Source organism: Plectropomus leopardus, chromosome 10 (genome assembly GCF_026936395.1).
Source record: "Plectropomus leopardus strain MGB_pleo_1.0 chromosome 10, ASM2693639v1, whole genome shotgun sequence".
Taxonomy (NCBI): Eukaryota; Metazoa; Chordata; class Actinopteri; order Perciformes; family Serranidae; genus Plectropomus; species Plectropomus leopardus.
The window spans coordinates 8,810,266-8,836,016 of record NC_142185.1 but is presented as its reverse complement, the minus strand read 5'-3'; the positions used below and the strand labels follow the sequence as shown (position 1 = coordinate 8,836,016).

The 25,751-nt window shown below is 39.6% G+C and overlaps 1 protein-coding gene across 9 annotated transcripts in view; it reads right to left on the bottom strand.

The window, feature by feature from the left end:
* The window catches only part of slc39a10 (solute carrier family 39 member 10), a 221,694-nt gene that overhangs the window by 10,676 nt on the left and 185,267 nt on the right, over positions 1-25,751 (bottom strand). For 3 of the 9 annotated variants that reach the window (XM_088082990.1, XM_088082991.1, XM_088082997.1), the window contains 4 exons: positions 19,624-19,704; positions 12,956-14,662; positions 11,233-11,410; positions 1,578-1,753 (listed from right to left, as the gene is read on the bottom strand). In XM_088082990.1, the coding sequence (XP_087939116.1) occupies positions 1,578-1,753; positions 11,233-11,410; positions 12,956-14,641 (2,040 nt within the window). In that variant the 5' untranslated portion in view covers positions 14,642-14,662; positions 19,624-19,704. Of the gene's footprint in view, positions 1-1,577; positions 1,754-11,232; positions 11,411-12,955; positions 14,663-18,314; positions 18,673-19,623; positions 19,705-19,805; positions 19,928-21,060; positions 21,133-24,689; positions 25,747-25,751 lie in introns of those variants that run through there. The other 6 variants (XM_088082994.1, XM_088082992.1, XM_088082993.1 and 3 more) reach the window with 6 other exon arrangements.

The following is a 25,751-nucleotide window of genomic DNA, read 5'->3' as shown; positions in this document are numbered from 1 at the left end:
TTTTCTTTTTAAAAAAAAAAAAATTCTAAATCGTTTAATTTCTTGCAATTTGTGAAAGATTTCTCTATCTTTCTCTCCTTTTTTTAAAAAAAAACATTAATTTTCAGGTTGCTGCCATGTCACCTTTTACAAATTTCTTGCAATTTGCTCATTATTTTTTTCCCCACATTCTTGAAGAGAACTGAACCTATTTATCAGGTTTCAAAGGTTTAAATACTTGTTAAAGGTGTCTGAATGCATCAGAAGAAAAACTGATCTCTCTGCAGGCGTCAAAGGGTTAAACCCATCCTGTTTGTATGAATAAAAAACCAAACCTTAAATCTGATGAACATGACAATCGTGTAATCATGACATGGTGCACTGTGCATGGAACTGTGTCGAGTGATGAGAGGCAGCCATGACATGTTACCTCTGATGGACTGTTGCTGACTGATTGATATACAGCATAATATTACAATGAAGCACACTCATATTAAACAGGATCAAAGCTCCAAATAATGAGATAAATATATATATTATGATATTATGTATATTAAAGTACTCACTGTGATCAATAATTTCAGTTTCCCTTCCCTTTTAAATAATATGATACTCATTTTTCTACTTTGGCTACAGTATGATGTAATAGTGTGCCGATTTTACTGCATTACTACAAGTGTTTACATTGTGTAACCTGCACTGCTAAAGAAGCTACATGTTAACAACCGGGGAAACATGTTATTTTGGTTGCTGATGTTGTTAATTTCTCCCCAATTTCAGATAAGATTCCCGTTGAAACATGTGTAGTTGTTTTTAGAAACTCTTGTTGGTTATTTTTTATTGTAAAAAGTGCAGCAAGTGTCTGTTACACTCATTTTTATGCATTACATTAACGCACAACGTAGGTTAATTTATTAAGACTCTAGATATTTGCACTGTAACTCCAACTTTTGTACAATCTCTCCATTGCACCTTTTGTACATATATTTTGTGTTCATTTTAATTTTTTTCATTGTATATTTTTAAATTGCTTCTATTTTATTATCTTATGTCTTATTATAATGAAATTCACTATTTTTATTCTTCCTTTATTTATTTATTTTTTCTTCCTTTATGTTAATTGTTTTGCACCATAACACCAGTTCAATTCAATTGTAAATGTAAAATGTACTTGGTGATAAAACCGGATTCTGATTTTGACTCCCGGCTGAAATCTGGAAAGTCCTGGAAATGCTGACCAATCAAAGCAAACTTTTTCTGGGATGGTTTCAAAAGAGACAGGCACTACAGCGGAGCGTTTCAGAATACAGGTGTTCCAGCTCAGGAAGTATGAGGAAAACAGTTTTTTTTTCAAAACTTATAGCATGTAATCATGTTCTAGTAAAAACCTTAAATTCAAGTACTAACCTCAAATTGAGTATAATAGGTCTCCTTTAAGACATTTGCCTGATCATACACAAAGTTCGCCCAAATGCATTGATTACCATCCATCACTGTGGGTGTGCCCCAATAGGTGGAGAAGACAAAACCACAAATTTCATACTGTAAAAGACTTTGCAAAAGGTTTCGACTGTTCGGTCTGTCTGAGGCATACTCACGTGAGGCAGCAGATGAAGTAGAGCGTCTCCACTGAGCGTGCCCACTGCCAGTGCCACCAGGAAGGTGAGCAGGAACTTGAAGCAGGATTGTTTGAGGATGGGTACGAGAACAACACCAAGCAGAGACAGCAGGCTGATGATGGTGATGGATGTAAACCCCCACAGCCACACCCACACTGGAGAGACAGACAGACAGACAGACAGACAGACAGACAGACAGACAGACAGACAGAGAGAGGGATGAAAGACGAGGATTATTTAGTGTACAGCCAAGGTCAGAAGCCTAGTGCTTGTTAGCCTCATCCACAGTTTTGTAGATGTGGATGACTCTTCAGCTGTGAGAGTACATAAACAGAAGATCAAATTTAAACACAAGTATGTCAGGATTTCATCCCGCCGACTTCATCTTTTAAAGGCAAGACACTAACAGCCGCAGCTTTAACGTCACCCGGCTGCTGGCTGAATGTATTTTGTTCACATGTGATGGAAGCTATCCCCCCCGACGTTTTCAATCCATGTGTCCTTGTGATGACACAAGACGCCTAAAGCGAGAAATGTGAAGTGACATTTCAGCAGAATTCTACCAGCCTCATTTTTCATTCGAGGCTGCAGACATGAGACGGGAAGCAGGAGCGGAGGGGGAAAAAAAGTCAGAAAGGTACACTATCATTTAAACTGTCAGTCCAGCTGTCAGCACGGGACACGTTTCAAAACAAGACCGAGGGAGAGAAACTTCACGATCCTTTCGTTACACAGGACAAAATGTTTAATGTTGTATGAAATTCAATGTCACACCAAAGCTGGTGGTGTGTTTGGTGAAGTGGCTCCCTCAATGTTGACATTCAGCTATAGGACGCCGAGTGACTACAACACAGTGCACATGTGGCGCACATCTTGGGGGGTAGTAGGTTTAGGGTTAAGGGGGTGAATGACATCTCAGAAAGTACATTGTGCATTCTCTTAAAACATTACAGGGGTTGTCTAGTTTGCCCAGTCGCACCTTTGCACGAAATTTGGTCCCCATAGCAGCTTTTCTTGGTATTAATATTTTAGCTTGAACATTTGAAATTGTTATAACTCAAAGTAAGTGGTGCATTCTCATGGGCATTGGTGTGCGTGCTCGCCCCGGGCCCTTGAAGATGTGAACAAAGTTTAGTCCCAATTGGTTAACATTTGGGGTCAGGGTTAGGGCAAGGCATAAGAGGGTTAATACCATTTTTTAAAAGTTACAAAAATGGGAACAACTCAGAAAGTAGGTGGTGTGTTGTCTTGAAACTTGGGGGCGTTGTCTGGTATGAAATTTGGTCCTGACAGCGGCTTTCCTTGGTGTTGAAATTTTTGTTTGAATATGTTATTAATTCATCAACTTAGAGGTGCATTCTCATGGGCGTTGGTGTGCGTGCTCGCCCTTGCCCCATGAGTATGCATACCAAGTTTGGTCCTGATTGTTTGATGTTTAAAGAAGTTATTTTAAAAGTGTGTAACTATCACAACACACTGTAAATATGGAACTGAAATGAAATGCTCTGTTTATCAATGTCAAAGGGTTTGAACCCGGAAAGTATCTGACCCGAGATACTTTCTTTCAGCTGGTAGACTGATAACCCATTTGAACAAAAGAACCAAAGCTGCCATCCAGCCAGAGGCAAGAAATGACTAATAACAGTAAAAATCACACTGGCAGTCACACTTCCTCTCCTCATCCTCTAATCGGCCCCAGGTGGTGTCGCTTGTGAAGAGATGATCTGAAACATGTCTTATGCCTGACAGAGTGGTCTTTAGAGAGACTGGATCAAGCTGTTACTGTCCCATTACCCAGCTGTAGGATTAAAAAACATTACCAAAAAAAAGAGAGTCTCTCCCCTGGCAGCAGCCTCTCCACTCTGAAAACAGGAGGCTGGAGTTCCTCCTGGGGGAAATATTTTAACTGAAGAGGAAGGCCCTGATGCTTAAGTGCTGATTACAGCCACTTGTCATTAGCTTTTGGGAAGCTTGCTGACTCTCACAGCAGCTTTACGTGTGTGTGTGTGTGTGTGTGTGTGTGTGTGTGTGTGTGTGTGTGTGTGTGTGTGTGTGTGAAATCAGAGGCATTGTGATGTCCATCGCTCCAAAATCTCCCATATGTACTGTTCGACTGGGTGGAGATCTGATGACTGAGGAGGCCAAGGCATCCTGTCTGATTCACACCGTTTTCATACTGGAGCTCCTATGTCCTTCATAAAAACATTAGTTTGTTTTTTCAGGATTTTCCTTTTGAAATGTGTCACCTGCTTTTATGTGTGTATTTACTGGCTAGCAACTTTGAAGTTTTCTTTTAAGGTCTAAGACATACCCTTGGACCATGCAGAGGGCATCACACTCATTTATCATCATTTAAATGCTACACACATTTGTTTTGCCAATATGCAAAGAAAAAGTCATTTTAAAGTTTTGTTAGTAACGCACAAAGCAGCATTTGTATATTTGTAGATGATATTTCCAGGATTGTCTGACATTTATTCAGGGTTGGCTGACATCTGTTGGTATTTTCTATAGCAAATGCATTTGTTATTTTTGCATTTTTTTTTTTAGAAATCACTGCGTAGGTGTGTAAATCCTGTTATGTGCACTTTCTTGGTTACTGCTGCTACAGGACTTTTTGAATAATGTATGTTACATGATCTTATGTGTTTGTCTGAGTACAAGGCAGTCTTTACGAGAACAATTACTGCTTACTATATTTCCTTGTTTACGTTCTATTTTATAATATCCATGCACAATGTAAGAATCATAGCCTGTGTCTCGCCTCCTCTGTGTGTGTGTACAGGTTCACCCACAGGTTAGTTTGACCTTAGGTGTGTGGAGACCTTAATCAAGCATTGTCTCTGTGCCTGTGAGAAGGTCTTATTCTCCCTGCTCCCACACAGATAAATCAGGGGAATCTGTCTCTGGGACGAAGACAGATAAGACATCCAGATGCCCAGTTATGAATACTATAGTTTGATCTGTATTAATACCACTTTTTCATTAATATTATCAGACAATTTCACAGCGCAGTCACTGTATTTATGTTTAATAACTAGGATTACTACGTTGTGGTTGTATGCCTCTGTGAACCAGTCAAGTTGCAGTTACATCTTATATCCATGTCTGTGAAAACATGCTTCACACACACACACACACACACCCTCCCCCCAGCAGCACAGAATAGCTCCACAATCAGCACCATCTCAAAGTGGGCACCCAAGATTAATGTCACCATGTCAGTATCTGATCAAATGTCTCCAAACATCCAACTGTTCCTGAGATGTGACGTTCAGTAATGGCCACAAAAGTGTTTTTGCACACCGTTATGTTGTCATAGTGAGGGGGACCTTTTGGGACATAAAAACGTCATCACTTAATTATGTTATCCGGTTAGACATTTGTGTGAAATTGTGTAATAATTAGCACACTAATTTTTGAGTAATGGCGAAAAACATTTTGTGAGGTCACATCAAGGTTTCCTCAGGGTGTTCTTAAGATACCGTGTTCACAAGAATAAGACTACATCACAGTGACCTTGACCTTTGACTTATAACCACCAAAATCTGATAATTTCATCCCGAAGTTTAAGGGGACATTTTTTCCAAATTTGAAGAAATTCCCTTTAGGCATTACGTTAACAACAATGGGATGGACAACCAGAAAACATATTGCCTACGGCTATGGCTATTGTCTGAAGACAATAGCCGAAAGGTTCAGAGATTGAGTACAGGCCGGTGTGTTCTGCCTCTTTTGCTCTTTACCTGGAGAGTTTCCAACCAAAGCCCGCAGAAAACTAGTCAATACTACTTGGACTACAAACAGAAACCACAATACTTGAAATGCCAAAATCTTGGTCTGCTGCCTACAGATTCTGCAGACAAATGCAGGTATATGTTTACAGAGTTTAGATACAGAAGGTTAAAAGGATGGTTCAATATTTTAGAACAAAACTTGATACTCATATTGTGACAGCATTTTCAATGTCGTCTTTTCTTTTATTTTTTTAATGTGAAACCATTATGAGTTAATACAGCTAGCTCTCTATAAAGCAAAGGAACCCTATCAGCTACCATTCCCATCACTCACTGCAGCAGCTCCAGTATAAAGCACCAGTTAATCCACTGTGAGCACTGTAGAGAGAATGTCATCGTTAGGAAGGACAAACTGGACGGGCTGAATTCATTTCCTCATCAAGGATGAAAATGCCTCAAATAATCCTCACCTTCCCGTTCTATTGTTACCTCCATTTTCAATGTGCCTTACAAAAGTAAAAGGTGCTTCAGCTGACTGCTTTCTTATTTGTCGCATCAAGTGGAACTGCGTGTAACCCTGAGAGCCGACTGTACATCAGCCAGACAGCACATCACTGCAGGTCCTTCACACTCACACAGCTCATCTACTGCTCGATCTCATTACCTGTATGCAGTTGTGGCTGTGTGTGTGTGTGTGTGTGTGTGTGTGTGTGTGTGTGTGTGTGTGTGTGTGTGTGTGTGTGTGTGTGTGTGTGTGTGTGTGTGTGTGTGTGTGTGTAGGTGTAGGTGTGCAGGAGGGTTGCGGCAGGGCGACAGAAGGCAGCAATAAGGGAACAAGAGAGAAAAGGGAGACCAACTGGTCTGTGTCTTCTCTCCAATTACACATCTCCTGTGAGCCATGGCTTGGGAAAAAAATGGCCCAGGGTGTCGCTTAGGCTCTCCTAATTGGCACAGCGCAAAAAGAGAGGGGAGTTTGGGCACCAGAGAGAAACCAACTGCAAAATTTTCAGAGCTCCCCCATGGATGCCGGCAGGAGGTAAACGAGAGGTAGCTTCGCACCATGTGGTGATGCCTATGGTTGACTCTCAGTGCAAAATTGCAGACAATCTAACAGCTCCAGTTCCTCACTAATGAGGAGCCGTTCCTGCCCTTTTGACTTGTTCGCGCTGTGCTCCTCGTCATCATTACCATTTTTATGACTGTTTTCATTGGTGGCACGCCGCTGCCTAAGGCACATGTGATCCAGGTATCTCCAGAGGGGACTGTGTGTTTAATAATTAAAGATTTAAGAGGGCGTTCAGTTAGGGAATTCCTCCTATCTCACGGTTGAACTTCAGTGCCTGCTGCTTTGACAGAGTCGTTCCATCCTAAAAACTTTTGCAGCTTAAATATTTTTCTTTTGTCATAAAAACGTCCCTTTCTTCAGCTAATTAAAAATAAATCAAGTTGTGCTGAAACATCTCATGACCCTAAACTTTCCATGTTGTTTTTCAGTGACAGCTCCCAAACTTTTCGGCTACTTTGCATAAATGAAAATCCAATTACACTGCAGGCAGAATACAGAACATGGAACAAATGTGTAAAGCAGCGTGGTCAGATTGATTATCATACACGGTTCAAAATGCATTTTCATTCCAGGTGGCCACGTGTTATCTGTTCTTAGAGATTTACATGTTTGACAGACACACACACACACACACACACACACACACACACACACACACACACACACACACACACACACACACACACACACACACACACACACACACACACACAGTACCAGAACACGTGAGAAAAAGCAGCCTTTTCTATGCTTTGTATTTTTGTGAGCGGAAACTGTGATGGCTGGCCGTGGTTTGATTTGTAGCCAGCTTTTATGGCTTTATGACCTTTATTTCACGACCTGTAACTCATTAACTCTTAAACACTGTGATTTTACAATTTGCATTCTCATAAATGAAGAAAAACTGCGAGGTCCCAGAGCTGGGTTTTACTTCGACCTTCATTCTTTATAGCTGATCTTTCAGCCTCTTTCTAGGGTTTTTCTTTTGAATATTATTAATTCAGGACGTTGGAACTCAAACTGAAAGAGAGATCACTGAAACAAACATGTTTTTTTTTGCTATATAAGCAAGATGGGTCCAGAAAGAAGTCCTTCTTGCAGTTTCAAGGGCACATGTCATAAGTCCTTTTTCACAAAGTTCGATATAGGGCCACTTCTAAGTCCCTTGTTTGCATTCTTAGAAGAACCAAACAGAGGTGACATTAAGCCGCTCCAGTGTTTGATTTCAGACAGCATGACAGCATCACAGAAACAAAAGAGACACATGTTTAACACAACAGTGTCTACCTCTAATGTATAATAAAACATATAACCCTTTTCCACCAAAATTAGCATGTGCACGCAAGTTTTTCAAACACCACTAGACCTGCTCAAGGCTATAGACTGCTTTCTCATTGCTAATAGTCAGAGCTGTGTACACGGCTCTGCAGCAGACAGGTATGTGTGTATGTGTGGGTTGTTTTGGTGTGTCTGTCTAAACAGGTAAACGTTAGATAGCAGAGAGGACAAAAATCAGGGAAAACTTTACAGTGGTTACTTCTCTTAATATATCTTATTTATTCAGATTCTCTTTCAGCATCGGTGCAGAGTAATTTGGATCAATGTTTTAGTGCTGCTTTGGAGGAGATTACAGTGGACAGTAATTAGTGATGATAATTGCATCTTGCCGGATACAGGGCTAAAATATGCGTGTTGATCTGCTTGTTGTGTTTCAGTCACTGCTGATCCGAGCCAGAAGTGATAACTAATTATTACTAGTGCAAAATCCTATGATCCGGGTGTGAAAGCCAACTGTACAAATTCCCACTGCGTTGAAATGCCAGATGTTAGCGGGTGTTTGTGGGATTTTTGCCTTGCGAAGGAGGCAAAAATCTTCTTGTTGTTCTTTTATATGGTGGTTGTCCTCTGCTCGGAAAGGTAAGGAGCTCCTGTACCTCCTTGATTTCCCAATTTGTTGAAACTTACAGAAAGTTTTTTTTAGTTTTTTAGTTAGACATTTTAAAAGCTATTCGCTGCTTTCAAAATGTCCCTAGGTGGGTTGCACGCTTAACATGTCGTCATGTTGTCCCCAGATTCCGGGATCGTAGTGTTTCTACAAAATGGCCAGGCGGCATGACGGCGTAATATTCCAGCCTTGACCAGGCACAAAGCACAAAGCAACCCACACAAAAAGTGTTGCTGTTCGGTGAGTGAATGACCCTGATTTAGAGTGCCAATCGCATTTGTGCTCTATTAAGAGCTGGATGTGATATGGCAAATTTGGCCGCCCATTTATTCAAACATTAACTTCCTCCCAGCTAATATGGCCCCAGACACACATGCCAGGCTGACTTTTTTTCCACTGCACTCTTAATATACTCACTGCCTATCAAGTGCTGCTGATGGCCATTACTTATGCATATGCTCATTGGGACTTGTGATTGACTGAAAGAATTAATCATAATTATGCTAAACACTATGCAGCGTCCACAATCACATCTTTAAAAAAAAAACAGACGACATCTTTTTCCACTCATTATGGGGTTGATACACTAATTAGCACAGTCACTCTCTCTGAAAATGTGAAGACTAAAAGAGGTCATTCACAGTCCGGCCTATCTCAACTTGAGAGTCATGCTGCTGTTTTCAACGCTGTCCACACCTAGATCTGTGGGTGGCTGCATTTGACTGCAGTTTACCTAACGGGCTAAATAGAAATGTGGGCTTATTGCATATCAGTTACCAGTTTGAGTACAAGACCAGTCAAGAAAATAAGTAAGCTCAAGAGTGACCCTCTGTTCCCCCTCTATCAATGTGCCCATGAGAAAATCATACAGTCACTGATCACTCCTGAGGAGCTGCAAAGTGGAAGACTGCTTTCATTTAGCAGTTTCCAGAAGTGTGAAAATATGGATAAGAAGCACTTCCTAAAAGAAATGCCTGTGGGTTTGAGAGTATAAATAAAGGGTAAAGTAAGGTGTTCGAACTTACAAAAAACTGTGGTTGTGTGGTTTCACACTTGGCAAAGTGTTATCAAACTCACAGAGTATGGTTAACAACAAACACCTCTTTCAATACTGAGACTGTGCTATAGTTTTGTGGGACTGTAAAGCTCAAGAGCTAACTCACTAACTTAACATTTCTCCAAGCCCGCCATCTCACATTTGATAGACATTATGCTTTTCTCGTTTGTAAATAAAAGTTAATTAAGCATTGGTGTTGGAGAAATACAAATAGGTTGACATTCATTAGTAGCAGCCAACTCATTGGGTCTGTGAGCTGGGCTCTTGCAAAGACTTTTAATTAGAGATGTGAACTCAAGTTACAAACATGATAATTTTAGACTCAACAACTTGACAAAATCAAAAGAAGACTTGATTGGGACTTTGACACCACTGACTCTTGACTTGAGTTTTTTGACTTGAAAATACTTGATCCCCTACCACAAAAAAAGAAGAAAAAAAACAGATTGCAAAAGATGTTTTTTTTAGATCAGCACTTTTTGCTTAGTTTCTCAGATTAACTAACATTTACTCTATTCATTCCCAGCAAGCACACATTTAATTCCTCTGATACACTTTGAAGATATCTGGCAGCATCCAATCAAGTTGCAGGAGAGAACCATGAAGTACTAACATTACAAGTCAAATAGTACCAAAAATGATACTAGAGATTATTTTGTCAACATACAAAACTACACTGTGGTTGAGAAAGAACAAACTGCTAAATCTGTGGGTCAAAAAATTACGTTAAATTTTACTTAATAAAATCTTGATTTTTATTTTCAATTAAATGAAATAATAAATAAAAACTAAAATGTTAATAAATTATAAAAAATGCATGCAAAGGCATGAGATATACTTGTGACTTGAAAAACAATGACTTGGCTTTTAATGTCTTGTTTTTTTAATGACGCTCTGGACAGCAGAAAATGAAAGAGAAAAAAAACCTCTGCCCTGTCACTGAAAATTAGCAAAGATGGTGGTGGGAATACTCAAGACATTACGGTTACACTTCCTGGTGTGGCTTGATTATTTCAAAATACATTCACTTATGCAGGTCTGCCAGTGCTCCCTGAGAGAGCAGCTCCAGGTTATGCATCCCGATAGCATCACATTATAATGCCAGTGGTTTATGGCGATGTCTGTGTGGTTTCCTGGTTATGAAGATAGCTACAGTGCCGATGGCACCAGATAAAGAAAACTTGCTTTTTTTTTTATCATTTTACTTTCATAGATTCAGTTCTTGTCACTGTACATGATACTCTAACACTAACCCTTCTGCAAACTTATCGATCATTCAGTACAATAAAATCTGTTCAGTGTTTTATTTAATTCTTCCACCTTCTGGCTTTAGTTTTATAAGTGAAGTCACTGTCTGAGGTACGCACACGGTCAAGATGATATCTCTGGGTTATTGGTTTCTCACTACAAAACAATGATCTGCTGAATAAACAAACTGTGATTGTGCACTGATGGATTTAAAGGTCTGTCTGTTACTGGATCCACTGTGCAAATAAAGTTCATTGTTTGGCCAAAATATCAGAAGATCACACTATTTTCCAAACCTGAACAATGACAATATCTAGGCATTACATAAGTGGGTTATTGATCTCTTAAAATCAATACAAGGAGTGAAAAAAATCTCCTGTACATCAGGATGTTGTTCAGCAGTGACAGAGCAAATGGTTATGTTAGCTTAATGCACCTTGGGCAAAACTCAAAACATTCATGATAAAGTTAAACCCTTCATTTTGTCCTTCAGGTTCACACTATAGCTGAAATTATTGTTTGTTTCTTTCTACATTACAAGTCTTTTCAATCAAAACAGACTGGATCAATAAGATACTTACTGGAACTGGCGTGCCCCAAGGCTTCCTGCTCCACATCCATCTGGTGGTAATGGCGGATGCAGACGCGACTGTCTATCTGGTAGAGCAGGGCAGGACACAGGTAGGTGAACTGGCTGGGGGAGATAAGTGACTCGGGACTCAGGCCGTAGTAGGTGAGGAGCTGAGTCAGGTTCAAACACTGGAAGGTGAAGTATAACAGTATAAGGGGAAAGAACCACTGGCAGAATTTTTTATCTTACAAGCTCCAAGCAAAATGGATCATATGAATATCAAACACTCACCTTTAAACTTGAACAGCATCTTTGAAAGCAAAGTATTTGGGCGAATGCATGACTATCTGGACAATACTGACATAGTGATGGTGGGTTGAAGTTGATTATGCTGCAGCAATGGGCAGGCAGTAATTAGTAAGAGAGTCAACATTTCTCCTTCACAATTAAGTGTAAGTGTACAAACTGCCTTGCCTGGAAGCCACGTGAAAGTTTTATTTGTGTCTTATCTGCTCCCATTTTGTCAGGTATCCAGGTGACCTGGTTGGATCTGTCACAACTATTTGAGATAATGACTGACAACCTGTGGAACCTTTGAGCTTTATGCAGAATACGCAGAGATGCTTTGTTTTGCTTGCAGACACTACATCAAGAGTAAAAATAGCTAAGTAAAGAGGAGCACTTTTGATGTATTCTCAAAAAACTACATAGGTGGCTACAGCTGATGTGGAACTTTCTGTTTAAGAACTGTTTTCAAACTCTGATGGCAAAAAAACGCAACAATCATTCACACGCATATTGATGCAAGACAACAGCACACTGTAGTCTGTTTAAATTTGTCTGTTGCTCAGCGCTTCTTCTCATTTTGTTGCCCTGGTTGGTTGTAGGTTTACTCACTTCATCAGGGGATATTTTAGTCTACAGTAGTCTTTGGAAACCAAAAAATGAAGTGAGCCAAGGCTACACCCTGGCGACGTGTTAGGATGAGTGTCCCTGTAGCATTTTATTTTCCAAGACCCAGCTTCACTTCTCAGTTGCTCCTAATGTGGTGAGTGTATGCTACAGAGAAAAAGTGCTGCACCCAGCGTCGTTTTTCAGAGTGCACTTTTTTGCTCTGAATGCTTCTATTTCAAAATTTCTTAACTTTTCAGAAAGGTGCTGGCATCTCCAGCTCCCAGAAAGCACGTTCCTGCCAGAAAAGGCAAGGTCCTTAACATTTAAATACCAAAATCTAATCAGTTCATTTTAGGGTCCATGTAATGTTTCAGCCAAATCTGAAGAAATTCCCTGGCTGTACTTGAGATATTGCATTCACGAGAATGAGACAGATGCAAGGTCACAGTGATCTTGGCCTTTGCCCTCCAAATTGTCATCAGTTAATTGTTGAGTAAAAGTGGACATTTGTGAAAGAAATTCCCTTAGGGCGTTCCTGAAATATAGCGTTCTTGAGAATGAGACAGACAAATGGGCAACCCGAAAAACATAATACCTCCAGCCATAGCTATCACTGGCGCAGAGGCAAAAATAAAACATTACAGTGGAAAATCTTCTTATATTTTTGAAAATTATGAGGTAGCTAAGACACTGCTAAGGTTTTCAGCAGAGCACTTGATTAAATATTTTATTTACAAAAATATATTTCAGATGTTTTCTCCAGCATCGGAAAACTGTAACATTCGTATGACTGTTAATGTTTTTAAACACGTTTTCTTGAAGCAGAGCCTCTCTCTTACCTCTTCGTGCTGGTGAGACGATCCCTCTGGGTGGCCAGACAAGACAGGGCTCTGCAAAGTGGGGGTGGCAGGATCTCCTGGAGCTTCTCTCTTGTCTTTATGTCTGTGACCATGATCATGGTCATGGTTGTGTTCAGATTGATGGCCATGGTTATCAGACTGAGGGGTCTTGTTTCGCCTTCCCTGTCCTCTGACCCTGCCCGGCTTTCTCTGCTTCTTGGGCCGACTTACTGTGGTGGCAGAAGAGGGCTGTGGCACCTGAGGGGCTTTGGATGGCTCAGACGGGGCAGAAGGCTTCTGTTCCTGGCCGAGCGGAGGAATTCCTGTGGCTGCCTGGCCCACTTCTGGGACACGATTGTGGTCATGTTCGTGATCACTGTGGTCGTGATCACTGTGGTCGTGATCGCCGTGACCATGATCGCCGTGGTCGTGATCACTGTGGTCGTGATCACTGTGGTCGTGAACGCCGTGACCATGATCGCTGTGGTCGTGATCGCCGTGACCATGATCGCTGTGGTCGTGATCGCCGTGACCATGATCGCTGTGGTCGTGATCACTGTGGTCGTGATCGCCGTGACCCTGATCGCTGTGGTCGTGATCACTGTGGTCGTGATCGCCGTGACCCTGATCGCCGTGACCCTGATCGCTGTGGTCGTGATCACTGTGGTCGTGATCGCCGTGACCATGATCGCTGTGGTCGTGATCACTGTGGTCGTGATCGCCGTGACCATGATCGCTGTGGTCGTGATCGCCGTGACCCTGATCGCTGTGGTCGTGATCACTGTGGTCGTGATCGCCGTGACCCTGATCGCTGTGGTCGTGATCACTGTGGTCGTGATCGCCGTGACCATGATCGCTGTGGTCGTGATCACTGTGGTCGTGATCCCTGTTAGGCTGAGAAGACAGGTCCTTGTTAGAGTTCACCTGTGCCTGCTCATGTTTGTGCTCTTTGTCATGTGCGTGATCATGGTCGTGATCATGATCATGTGTGTCCTGCACATGTCCACCAGAATGTTTATGGTCAGTATCCTCTACCTTGGTGTGATTGTGACTATGTTCTGCATCATGTCCATGATCGTGGTCATGATTATGGTCATGTTCTGTGGGTGCACCAGCAGCTGGACTGGTGGCAGTGGTCTGCTGGGTGCACATTATGGGAGCGTGTTCTGTGTGTGGATGGTGGTGGCCGGGCTTGTGATGTGGATGACCGTGTCCATGCCCATGGCCATGGCCATGACCCTGGCCTTCATTGTTGGATGAGTGTGAATGAAGCCCCTCCTGCATGTCTACCAGGTCAAGGTGAGCTACATGGTCATGGCCCAGCTCCTCGTGATCCACATCTACCACCTTCACCTCACCCAGACCCAAACTAAACAGCAGGCTCTGAAATCCCTGGAAATCCAGCTGGTCTTTTTGGCCGTAGCGTCGGAACAGCTCCTGGATGTAGAAGCGCTGCTCCTCCTCTAGAGTGTGCCCGTGAGAACTCTTGGAATCTGAAGATAAAGTGGCTCCTCTAACGTACGGGGCCTCGGATATCTGCAAGTCGCTGTGGGCGTGGCTGTGGTCGGTGTGGTGATGTCCGCCGTGCTGATGGTCGTGCTCTTCTCCATGGCAGTGGTTGCACTGATGGAAGAGGAAGGTGAGCACACACAGGAAACAGAATTTGGTGTGCACGTGGACTCGCATTGTCCCCTTACTTCTGGTCCCCTGCCGAAACAGGAAAGAGACAGTATAAGTAACAGCTGAAGCAACCAAATAGACTGTTTTACTGGCAAGTTTGTATTCGTGTGTTCTACTGAATGAGAACTTCAAAACAATTTTAATATTTTGGAGGATTGTTCTCTTTTTTGGCTCGGTCAAATGTTTGAATGTCGGTGATGTCACAGTCTAGCTCTGAGAAGCTGAATCTTGCTCCATATCTCCTCACCCAGTTTAAAGAACACACTGGCAAAAGATCATGATAATTGTATTACTTTTAGATGGTTGGACTATGGCCAAAAACATGTCATGTGTGGTCACAGTGACCTAAATCTTTTTTTTTTTGACCACCAAATTCTAATCAGTACAATCTTGAGTCCAAGTGGACATTTGGGCCAAACTCAGCAGCTATGTGCACTAATTTTTAAGCAATTTGAGATAATATATGCCTAAAAATCTGTTAATCATCGGAAACATGATCCTTTTGTATCTAATTGTTCTCCAAGTGTCTTCCGAGTGAACATTTGTGCCAAATTTGAAGAAATTCTCTTAAGTTGTTCTTGAGATACTGGGTTCACAAGAATGAGATAAACGTAAGGTGACTGTCTTTGACTGTTGACCACCAAAATCTGATCAGTTCATTCTTTAGTTAAAGTGCAGAGTTGTATGAAATTTAAATAAATTCCCTCAAGGTGTTTTTGAGATATTGCTTTCACAAGAATGGGACATATGGACATTCATACAGACAGACAACTTGAAAACACAATTCCTCCAGTCGCTGCTATCACTGGTGCAGATGCATAAAAAGCTAAAATCAAGCTATATGGTTGTCAGATGATAATCGATGGGTTCTGAGATTGCATTTCAGCCAGTGTATTTCCTGCCGCTCAAATGTGATTGGTCATTACTTCTCGAAATGCAAACACATGCAGATATCTCTTCATAGAGCACGAGCTACTGTAACTTCGTGTCCTGTTTGGATTTTTTTCAGCTCTTTAAGACAAGTAAAATGTGGTTTATGATTTGATTGCTCAAAATGGTGTGCTGCCTAGACCTGCCAAGAAAAGCATATTTTAAGTTTAACTAAAGTATAACAATACTGATGTTTTTCTGACTTTGACTTGTATATCTACATGGCAAATATGTGACACATCACGCAAAATAATCAAATTGGTGCCCAATGCAAGGAATTGTGCATTATATAAAAATAATTCACTATGTGTGAAACACCTAGGATCATTACATTGGACTTTTACATCAGAATTTTACAACATAATAAAATCACCTCCTGAAACATGTTTTGTGGTCTTAATGTATATTATGTGTCTACATGTCTATATTGCTGAGTTTGTGTCTTGTACTGTCTCTCGTGAATGTTGTTAAATGTGGTGTATTTCAAAGGCCAATTTAGGGAGAGGGATTGCAAATTAGCTGCAGTTGCTGTGGAGTGTGGCATTGGATTTCGCTGCATACTTGTCCATGTGCAAATAAACATTAAATAAACACATTAACACTAAAACTGAGTTGGGCACCGGCCCCACGTAAAAAAAAAAAAAAAAAAGTTCAGTTGCTGAATGTTACAGTATATAATTACAGATTTTCTTAATTAAAATAGGTCACAGTAAACACAGTAAAGGATCATGGTTAAAAAAAACAAGGCGCAATGTAGTAGCTTTAACTTGAACTCCTGTGAAATCACGATTGTCAACATGAACAACTAATTAAATCTGAATGTCATTAAGTCAGCTATCAATATTGGCCTTAAAAAGCCCAATCACTTTTTTTAAGCAAAAAAAAGTGATTGGCCTTAAAAAGCCCAAACACTTTTTTTAAGCAATGATGCCACTCTGACATCTCACAGTGTTGATATGATTTGCATTAGTTCACATACAACAACAACAAAAAAACACAACAAGATTTAGGCTAATAAGACTGCACAACATGCATAACTGCTGCATTGAAACCACCTCAGCTGCTACCTTTAGCTTAGCATAACACATCTAATAACTAACTGAATGAGAGAGGCTTCTGGAGTGCGATAAACTCTCTGCTGAGGATTGTGTAACAAATTGCTTGTTTTCCCCCAACTCTAAAAAGCCTGAAGCAGCAATATCATTCCAGTCAAATGATCCTCATAAGGTCTCTTGTGAAGCCCGTGGGTGGTTGATGCGTAAGGGGTGAGGGGTGGGGGGGAGGAGGAGAAGTAAAGAGAGGTCAGAAGATGAATACTGCTAGATAATGGTGAAATGCCACACAGACCAGACGAACACACACACAAACACAAAGGCCTTTGGCAGCCGGCTTGTTAGCAAAGTTTATACTGGATTTACAGCATGCACATCTTGAGGGAATAGATTTGTGTTGAGCAGACAAAGATACTGGGCTAAATGTTAAAAACAAAGAGGGTGATAGATCCTCCTCACAGTTGTCAAGGCGAGTAACAGCAGACTGCACACTGTAGGCTGGTGAGAGCAGAAACAGCAACAAAAAAAGAGCACAATGTGTCGACATTGATTTCTTTCTGGAAGGAAGAAATTCCAAAACACAAACTCAGAAGAGAGGACACAGAAAAGAAGTCAAAGATCACTGAAATATCATTACACAAGGGCCCCGTTTTAAAACAGAACATATTTGTAATACTTACAATGGAACATTGTTACTCAGTTTTTTTTCTTTGTAAAGTGTGGAAAAAGTAGCAATCTACCACTCTAAAATGGGCTATCCAACAAAAAAATATGACATCCCTGACTTGTATTCAAACAGCTACAATATTTGACAGAGAATACAATTAAAGAAGATTCTGTTTGGCTGTAAACAAAGCTTTTGTGTACTATTTAACCCTCTGAGACCTGGAGTGCCATCACTTTCCTTGTGCTGCTTTAAGAAATTGGTGCAATGTCTTTCAAAAACATGGGAAAGATGCAATGAGCAACTTGGTAATAAACTTTTCACAAATTGAAAGAAACTAGTGGATCTAGAAAATATTTTTTAAAAAGAAAAAAGATAGGGAAAAACTCTATTTCTAATTATCATAGTTACACATTTAAAATTATGTTACAAGAATTATTTTAATTTTAAGCACTTTTTTCAGGTCATTTCTGTGTTTCTTTCTTTTACTGTCTAATTTTCGGTAATTTTCTTGTATCTTTTATTGATTTCTTTTTAATTTTTGGGTAATTTCTTCTTTCATTGCTCATTGCCTTCTTCTCATGTGTTTGAAAGAAATCAAGCAGATTTTTTTTCAGGTTTCAAAGGGTTAAAGCTTTGATCAACATGCCGACGACATCAACAGCTTATCAGCTAATGACTATTAACTCCTTACTGTCTTACCTCTTCGAATATAAACAAGACTGAGCACAGTTTTCATTAGTTTATTTCAAAGAATGCAGGAACTTTATGTAATGTCACATTGTGCATAATTGTGCATAATCATCCATAATATGACATGAAATTCCTGCACAAACTACAGTTATAGATTATCCAAATCAGAGCCAACGTTTACACTTGCACAATGAGTCATCCAGGTAATAAACTGTGTGGTGCAATTCAAAACCTTCAAAAGGCCGTAAACCAGCATTTCAAAACCCATGCTAAATAAAACCGGTTACTGAACATCTACTTCATTCTTTCAAGCGACATTTAGAAACTGCAAACTACTTACCACTGTGTGCCCTCGGCTGGGTGGTGTGTGAAATTAAGTTTGGCCGAGGAACGAATGATGCTGCTGTGACTCAGGGCTGCAGACGTTAAGTGCGGTTGCAAGCCTACTTCACGGCTGTCGACGGGACAGTGTTTATAAACATGAGGCAGCTGTGACCTATGAACCTCACAGCAGATAGGTTGGGGCAAAAAGCAGGACCTATTTCGAAGAGCACACCCTCTAAAACAGCAACAGAGTCTGCTGTGTTTTACTGATAAGAGGCTTTGTTGTGCTCGACCTTTGGGGGGGAACAAGAAAATGTCTATTTAGTAGTAATCTATAAAGTTAGCACTGAAAAGAAGTTTTGAACCCTCTGAACTCTCCAGTAGAAATGGTAGACTAGACTAGTGCCTACATTTGTATTTTTGCTTCATATCCCCAAAATCTGCACAACTTAAGCTAAAAGGTTATGGCAGTCAATACAACTAGAAAATTTGATTAAAGTATTGAAATTATGTCATTTAAAAATAATTAGACAAAGAGCGGACAGATTTGTTATATCAGATTCTACAAAATAAAAACACAAAACATACTGATCCAAAAGATTTCTAAATTAAGTAACATTTCCTAACACTCATAGGTTATTCGAACTATGTAGATTATTTAGTTTTTCAGGTAGGTTCTTTTTTTAGCAGAGTTCGAAGGCGTTGTGATGAATTCAACAATCATTCCTCTGGTGCCACCTCGCGTTTTTGCGCTATAAAATGACATCATTGACATCGGAAGTGAAGTGAAGTGAAGACGGAAGTGAGAGGCTTTAGTTTTCAGCTACAAAATGAATGAATGCCCTAGCTGTCGTTTTTTGTTTTAGATCGATATATACAGGATTACGCAACAACGACCTCCAGCAGCCATTATGGTGAAATACAGACAAATTATGACAAAATAACACGTTTGCACGGTATATAAGGTAAGGTAAGGTAGGTCATGATGTGATGACAGGGAAGACAGAAGCGCCCTACAGCAACTTTGTGCTGCAAAACGAATGAATGTTCCAGCTATTATTATTCTAATCTTTAGATCTATTTAAATTGTGCAAACAAGGACCATTCACAGGATGTCTGCTGTTATGTGACCATATTCTTTTTCTCTCAACTGAGATTGACTATCAACACATTTTCTATCAACACGTACAACTTGTACAAAAAGGGATCTTAATGCAGGAAACTGCACATTTCATACACGGATATTCACAGCTGTCTGTGATGTGAATCAGTTTGTTTCAGCACAACAAGATGAACCAACAATACTGTGAAATAAAAAAACTCACTGTAAGACGTTTCCTCCCGCTTGGCCCCCAGTCCTGATGCTGCTGTGTGAGGGGGGTTTTCTAACTCTTCTGAAACATGCACTGTGGAAAATATTAAAGAGGACAAAGAAGTGAAATTCTGAATTATTCATTCCAGACACAATCTTTAAAAAAGATCTCAAATCAGTACCCTATTTACTTACATGAAAAAAGGTTATCTGATGCAGTGCTCATAAAACGTGAGCAAGTCAAGTCAATTTTATTTATAAAGCCCATGATCACACAAAATTTGCCTCAGAGGGCTATACAGCACACAACATCCTTCTGTCTTTAGACCTTCCCAGCAACAAAGAAAAAACTCCCCCATAAAAACCCTTTAATGGGAAAAAAAGTAATGTGACTCTTTGGTGACCAAATTTAGAAAAGTCACTGCAGCTATAATATATATATATATATATATATATATATATATATACACATATATACATACATATATACATACATATATATATATATATATATATATATATATATATATATATATATATATATATATATATATATATATATATATATATATATATATATATATATACATATATATATATACACATACATATATATATATACTTGATACCTAATTTACATTTACAACTGTGTGGGGATGGCTAGAGAGTAGCTTACAGTGCCTTCAAGTGCTCTCCTGCACAATCAATTTAAAGTCAAAGTCAAAGTGTTTAATTTAACCAAGGCTGAGAGTGAACGAATGACCTGCAGCTCATTCACAAACTGTTTGTTTAACAGTACTATAGGTGGAATAAATTATGGTTACAGATGAATACCTGAGACTTGTGTTACCCCAAACAGTTTGAGAAGTTTTAAAGGCACATTTATGGACATTTTGAGATTGTTTGCTTAATTAAATAATTGGTGTATTGTTACCTTTGCTGTTTGGCTACCAGTGTTGGATTGCTAAGTCACTTCTTGCCACTACTGCATCCTTCTCGCCCAAACTTTCTGACCTCAATCTGCACATTTGCAGTAAGGGTTCACCATATAAAAGTTATGCATAGTCACAATTATGTAATGACACCTCCCTTATGTTATACCCTGTAAAATGACAACTTGAACTCACTAAAGCTGCTCGCTAAAGCTGTTATACTGACAAAAAAAGAAAAATATCTTGAAAGTTAAAGTCATAAATGTTGACAGTGACCTGCATGACACATTAAACAGTGCATGGACATGGAAATTGTCCATGTACTCCCATTTTACTATTCTTCTAATCTAAGGTTTCTGGTACATTTTTGGAGGTGTCTGTGTTTAATTATTTGGGCCTGAAATTTGGACAGAGATAGCTGGTCCTATTTAAAGCAGAATCCATCAGCTTAGTTCTACATAGACATAGTACAATGTTCACAATGTTAAAATCAGTCTACAAGCTGCTGAAATGATTACCTCTACTGGGCTTTAAATCATGTTTTCAGGTGTGTGTGACCTGTTGGAACTCTGCTGGCTGTATCCGTGAAGCCATGATAAAAAAAAAAAAAACTAGTCATGTGTAAAAAAAAAAACAAAAAACAAAAAAAAACTAGCAATGCCGCTTCAGTTTCAGGATCCTGAAATACTTCATGGTGGCTCACTGCTCACTGCCTGTTTTCAAAGATAGGGCAAACCTGACAGTATGCGGACCAATGGCTGCATTCAATAACCAATCAAGGCGACAAATGGCTTCTCATTGATTTATAGCACAATAGAAAACAAAACCAAAAAAATTCCAATGTGTCCGTTGCACTTAAAACACCCTCACAGTACAACAGACAAATTGACAGAATTGGTAAAAGCAGAATTGATATAATCAGTTTTCAGCTACTGGTGTTAAAATGCTAACCCAGTTGTTCAATATCTAACTGTAAACTGTGACAAAAACAAAACAAAGAGTTTTAAAGTTTTCTGCTGTTATCTTACATGGTGAAGTGTTGCTTTGATAAAGTAGTGTGTGTACAATTGATGAGCCTGATGTAATACAGGCAGTCATCACCGCTTCAAACTGTACAAAATCTGTGTTAAAAGTTGCACAATTTATCTCATGTCATTGTGAGAGGATGTAATGGTGTGACCTTGCCAACACAGCAGCAGCTTTGTCTTAAAGAACTTCACTAACTGAAAGCATGACTTAAAGGGGAACACCACCTGATTTAAGAATTCAGATGTTATCTCCATGTTTATGGAGAGTTCAGTCAATATTTGTGTGCATGAGCTACTCTCTCTAAAAGCCTGAAACCAGAGAAATAAGTCTAAATATTGTGACGTCATTAGGTATTAAGTCTGGAGCTGCTCCCTAGAAAATGAATGGGAGGCCCACAGAACGTTTTATTTTTACTGCTCTCAGCACCAACATCTTTCACCTTTCATGGTCTATGGAGCTGCTCCAGATTTTATACACAATGACATCACAAATTTGAGTTTTGGTTCTCTAGTTTCTGGATTTGGGAAAGAGTTGTTTATGTTTACTAATATTTTGGACTGTCTCAGGTCACAGAAATAATGTATAAATTTTGGATATAGACGTAATTCCTCATCAATAGGCTGGAACATAAATGTACATGTTACATGTTGTGACAGAGCGACATTTGTGACAAATTTGAGGGTAAATCAGAAAGTAAGAGGATTTTAAAATAATTGCTATTGTGTTTGTGTTCAAAAAGAAAACTGTATTGAAGCAACAATTTTGGCTGTGGTTTCACTATCCTGCAGCAAGCCTTAACTCAACTGCAAAGATAAATCTCTTTGAACAGTGTACAAACAACTCCATTCCTTTTGATATACAGTGCCAGTGAAGAAAGAATACACCTTAATGCTTCATAATGATACATAAGCCAGAGTATAGCCTACTTTAACACTATAATGGAAAGAATCCTGTTTAAGATTGAACGATCTGCAGCTACCACATGAACATAAATGTGTTTTGTCAAAATAATGCCAGATAACCAAGCTGAAAAACCTGAGTATAAAAGCATAATTAATAAAAATTTATTTGTGAATCCTTGTTCTGTACATTACTCCAAGCTTTTAAACTATTTCCCATGTCTTTTCCAGGTTGATGAGGTCAACAGAAACCCTGTGATTTCCCTTTAAAAAAAAAAAAAAAAAAGTCTGACACTGGCCTTTAAGCTGTTTCATATGATTGTCACGCCACCATACACATCCTTCCTGTATCTGTATCAGGCTAATGTCTGCAGGGAAACGGAAAAAAAGATAATAATCTCCTCTGGCATTCAAGAAAATGGCATCAAATGTTCCTTGGGGTTGTTTTGTTTTTGTTGTTGTTACAAAACAAGTAAAAAATAAATAAAAGTTTTGTTTTTGAAACTGATCCCTTTGTGTGTGTGTTTTAGAAAACACAAGCTTTGCTGTGGACTGGACCTGCATTAAAATTAATAAAGCCAAAAATGAAGATATTTGTTTCAATAAAAATATAACCATTGTTACAGCTATATTTTAATGGCTTCTTACAATATTTGTTATTATGTGCAATTAGTGTTTTTCACAGGAGGGGTGTGAGAACGAGGCGTCAGTGTGGATCTGTTGCAGCAGAAAAGCTCTAGGTTATGGTTACATCAGAGAAAAGGGTCATTCCATTTTTTTTTACCTGGGGCATATTTTCCTATGTTTTTGTGCCAAGTGACTAATGGGGACATTTTTTTAAATTTGGTCCTGTACTGAGAGAGAGAGCTGTAGCCAGCAGCTGCGAATAAGGCTGCAATGTAACCACTCGGGGATTTGTGCACGATCACTTTACATAAAGTGTTTGTTTGACAGACTCGGTTGTTATTCTTAGTGTCTGACAAGATTATCCAAGTTGTTTCTACAAAGACAGACCTTTATGGCAGAAAGAAAGATTTTTTTTGTTTAACCATAAAAAGCTAATCAGCTATCAGAATCAGCAAACCCACCAGATTCCATTGAAATATGCAGTAATTTCAGCACGCATAAAATCATATTTTCACACCTTACTGGGTAAATTGGGGGTTTATTTAAAATAAGAGTTGGTGATTGTTGGAACAGTGAAATGATGAATCAAGACAGCTTTTGTGAGTTTAGTCTTGTCTTTTAAGTTTGAATGAAGTGTGTTTTACGATGATATAATTACTGTTTATTTATATTGAGTCTGGTGGGTTTGGCGATGGCAATGTTGAGGCTTTTTCTGGTAAAACAAAAAGGATCATACTCTCTAACAAAAAGGTCTGGCTATGTAAAGATTCTATCCATAACATGTCGGACACTTAGAATAAAGAGCTGAGCCTGTAAATGGCAAAAAAGGTCTTTTAGTGGATGTTAATTGACTAGGGGTCGACCAATATTGTTTTTTCAAGGCAGATACCAATACTGAATATCAGTAGTCAATGAGACCAAAGATTGATATTTGGAACAGATATGTATTAACAATAAAACTGAAAATATGTCAAAATTTTGAATTTAAAATATAATTAACTCCAACACAACACGTTTAATGCTTTTAGTAAATGTTTAAGACAAGAAGGGGATACACGGCTGCAGCAGAGCCAAAGTTGTGTCCTTTTTATTATTTAATTTTATCTGCAATCATTAAAATAAAACACAAAAACAGATAATCAGCAAAATGACAAACATCAGCCGCGATAATCAGCCAAGCCGATGATCTGTCGACCCCTAAAACTGACAGTGCAAATGACCGATGACCAATGAGTGATTACATTGCAGCCTGCTTCACAGCCAACTGCAGCGGCCTTACCCAATACTGAAGCAATTTTTTATTTTAATTTCAGTTAATCAATTTAAATTTATTGAATTTTAATTTTTTGTTAACTGTTTACATTTGTCAATGAGACAAAATAACACAGGAAAATAGGTCCTGTTTGAAAAATCCCCAAGTCACCCTATAAGCTTCCGCTTTTCAATGCATACTGCAAAACCAGGGACCTACACAACCAAAATTTGTTCTTGAGTTAGAGGACAAATACATATCCAAACATGTCAGATTGGAGGGTTTCTTAATAAAGCCTGAGGTGAGGGCAGATGTCAGCTGCCACATGGGCCCAACTCACAGCAGATGGTCTGTGGGAATCTTAGAGGAGCTCAGTCTGCTGCCGTATCATGAAATTCTGCAAAGTAAGAGACAGATGAGACACCACAGTTCAAGTGACATCTCTCTGCTGACAATCAACCGAAGACAGCAACAGAAATAACTGTTTTCGGCTCACCCATCATTGTTTCCTATAAGCATTCATTCAACAGCGGTGAGGCTACACAGTGAGACGTCACCAACGCCGGCAGACAGAGTGTGAAATCATTACGGCTTAGCTTAACTGTCCACAAGCAGCACGGGCATGTATGTTTACACTTTTGTAATTGCATGGACAACCACCAATTACGGCTGCAAAACACTTGGAGAAAAAAAAAGCTGATCAAGGTAGTCATTTTGACACGTCAAACCCGCAATCCTCTGATCAAGAGTAGCTATTCTGTGGAATTCGTCATGAGCCGTGTGGTAGGTCTCCTGCAAATCTCCTGACTCAAGTACCAGGCACATCTACCGTAATGTAGAAAGCCTTTTTAACAGCCAGCTTGATTATAACGCTCAATATGGCAGACTCAGCACAGGTGCTAGGTGAATACTGTAACCTTTCTAAGTCATACCAATTCCAGATTTTCAAACAGCCTTGAAGAAAGCAAGACTGACACACCTTACCGTTCAGTAAATACCTGGCATCCCTCTGTGGTATGAAATTAGGCTGTGGGCCACTGTGACACGTGCGGGTTCAAAGAAAACCAATAACAACTTCCCCGAAACTTCTGACTGACTCAAACAGCCTCTTACACGACAACAAATACCACATCAAGTTCAAGTTTTATATGAAGCGTCTGGGTTTAGATGGAGCCACTGAGGGAAGATGCTGTATATAATACTGAATTTCTCGGGTGGAATCTGCGATGCAAAACAGCGAGCGCTCATTGTGGCAAGGCGCAGGTGCGTGGCTGATGCTCTGTGGCCTGGAAGCATGTTCATCATAGTGTAAAAAGAGGCTAAGACCACAAAGTTAGACACAGACAAGTAAACACAGCAATCAGCCGAGGAGTACACTGTGCACAAGTCAAAGAAATAACAA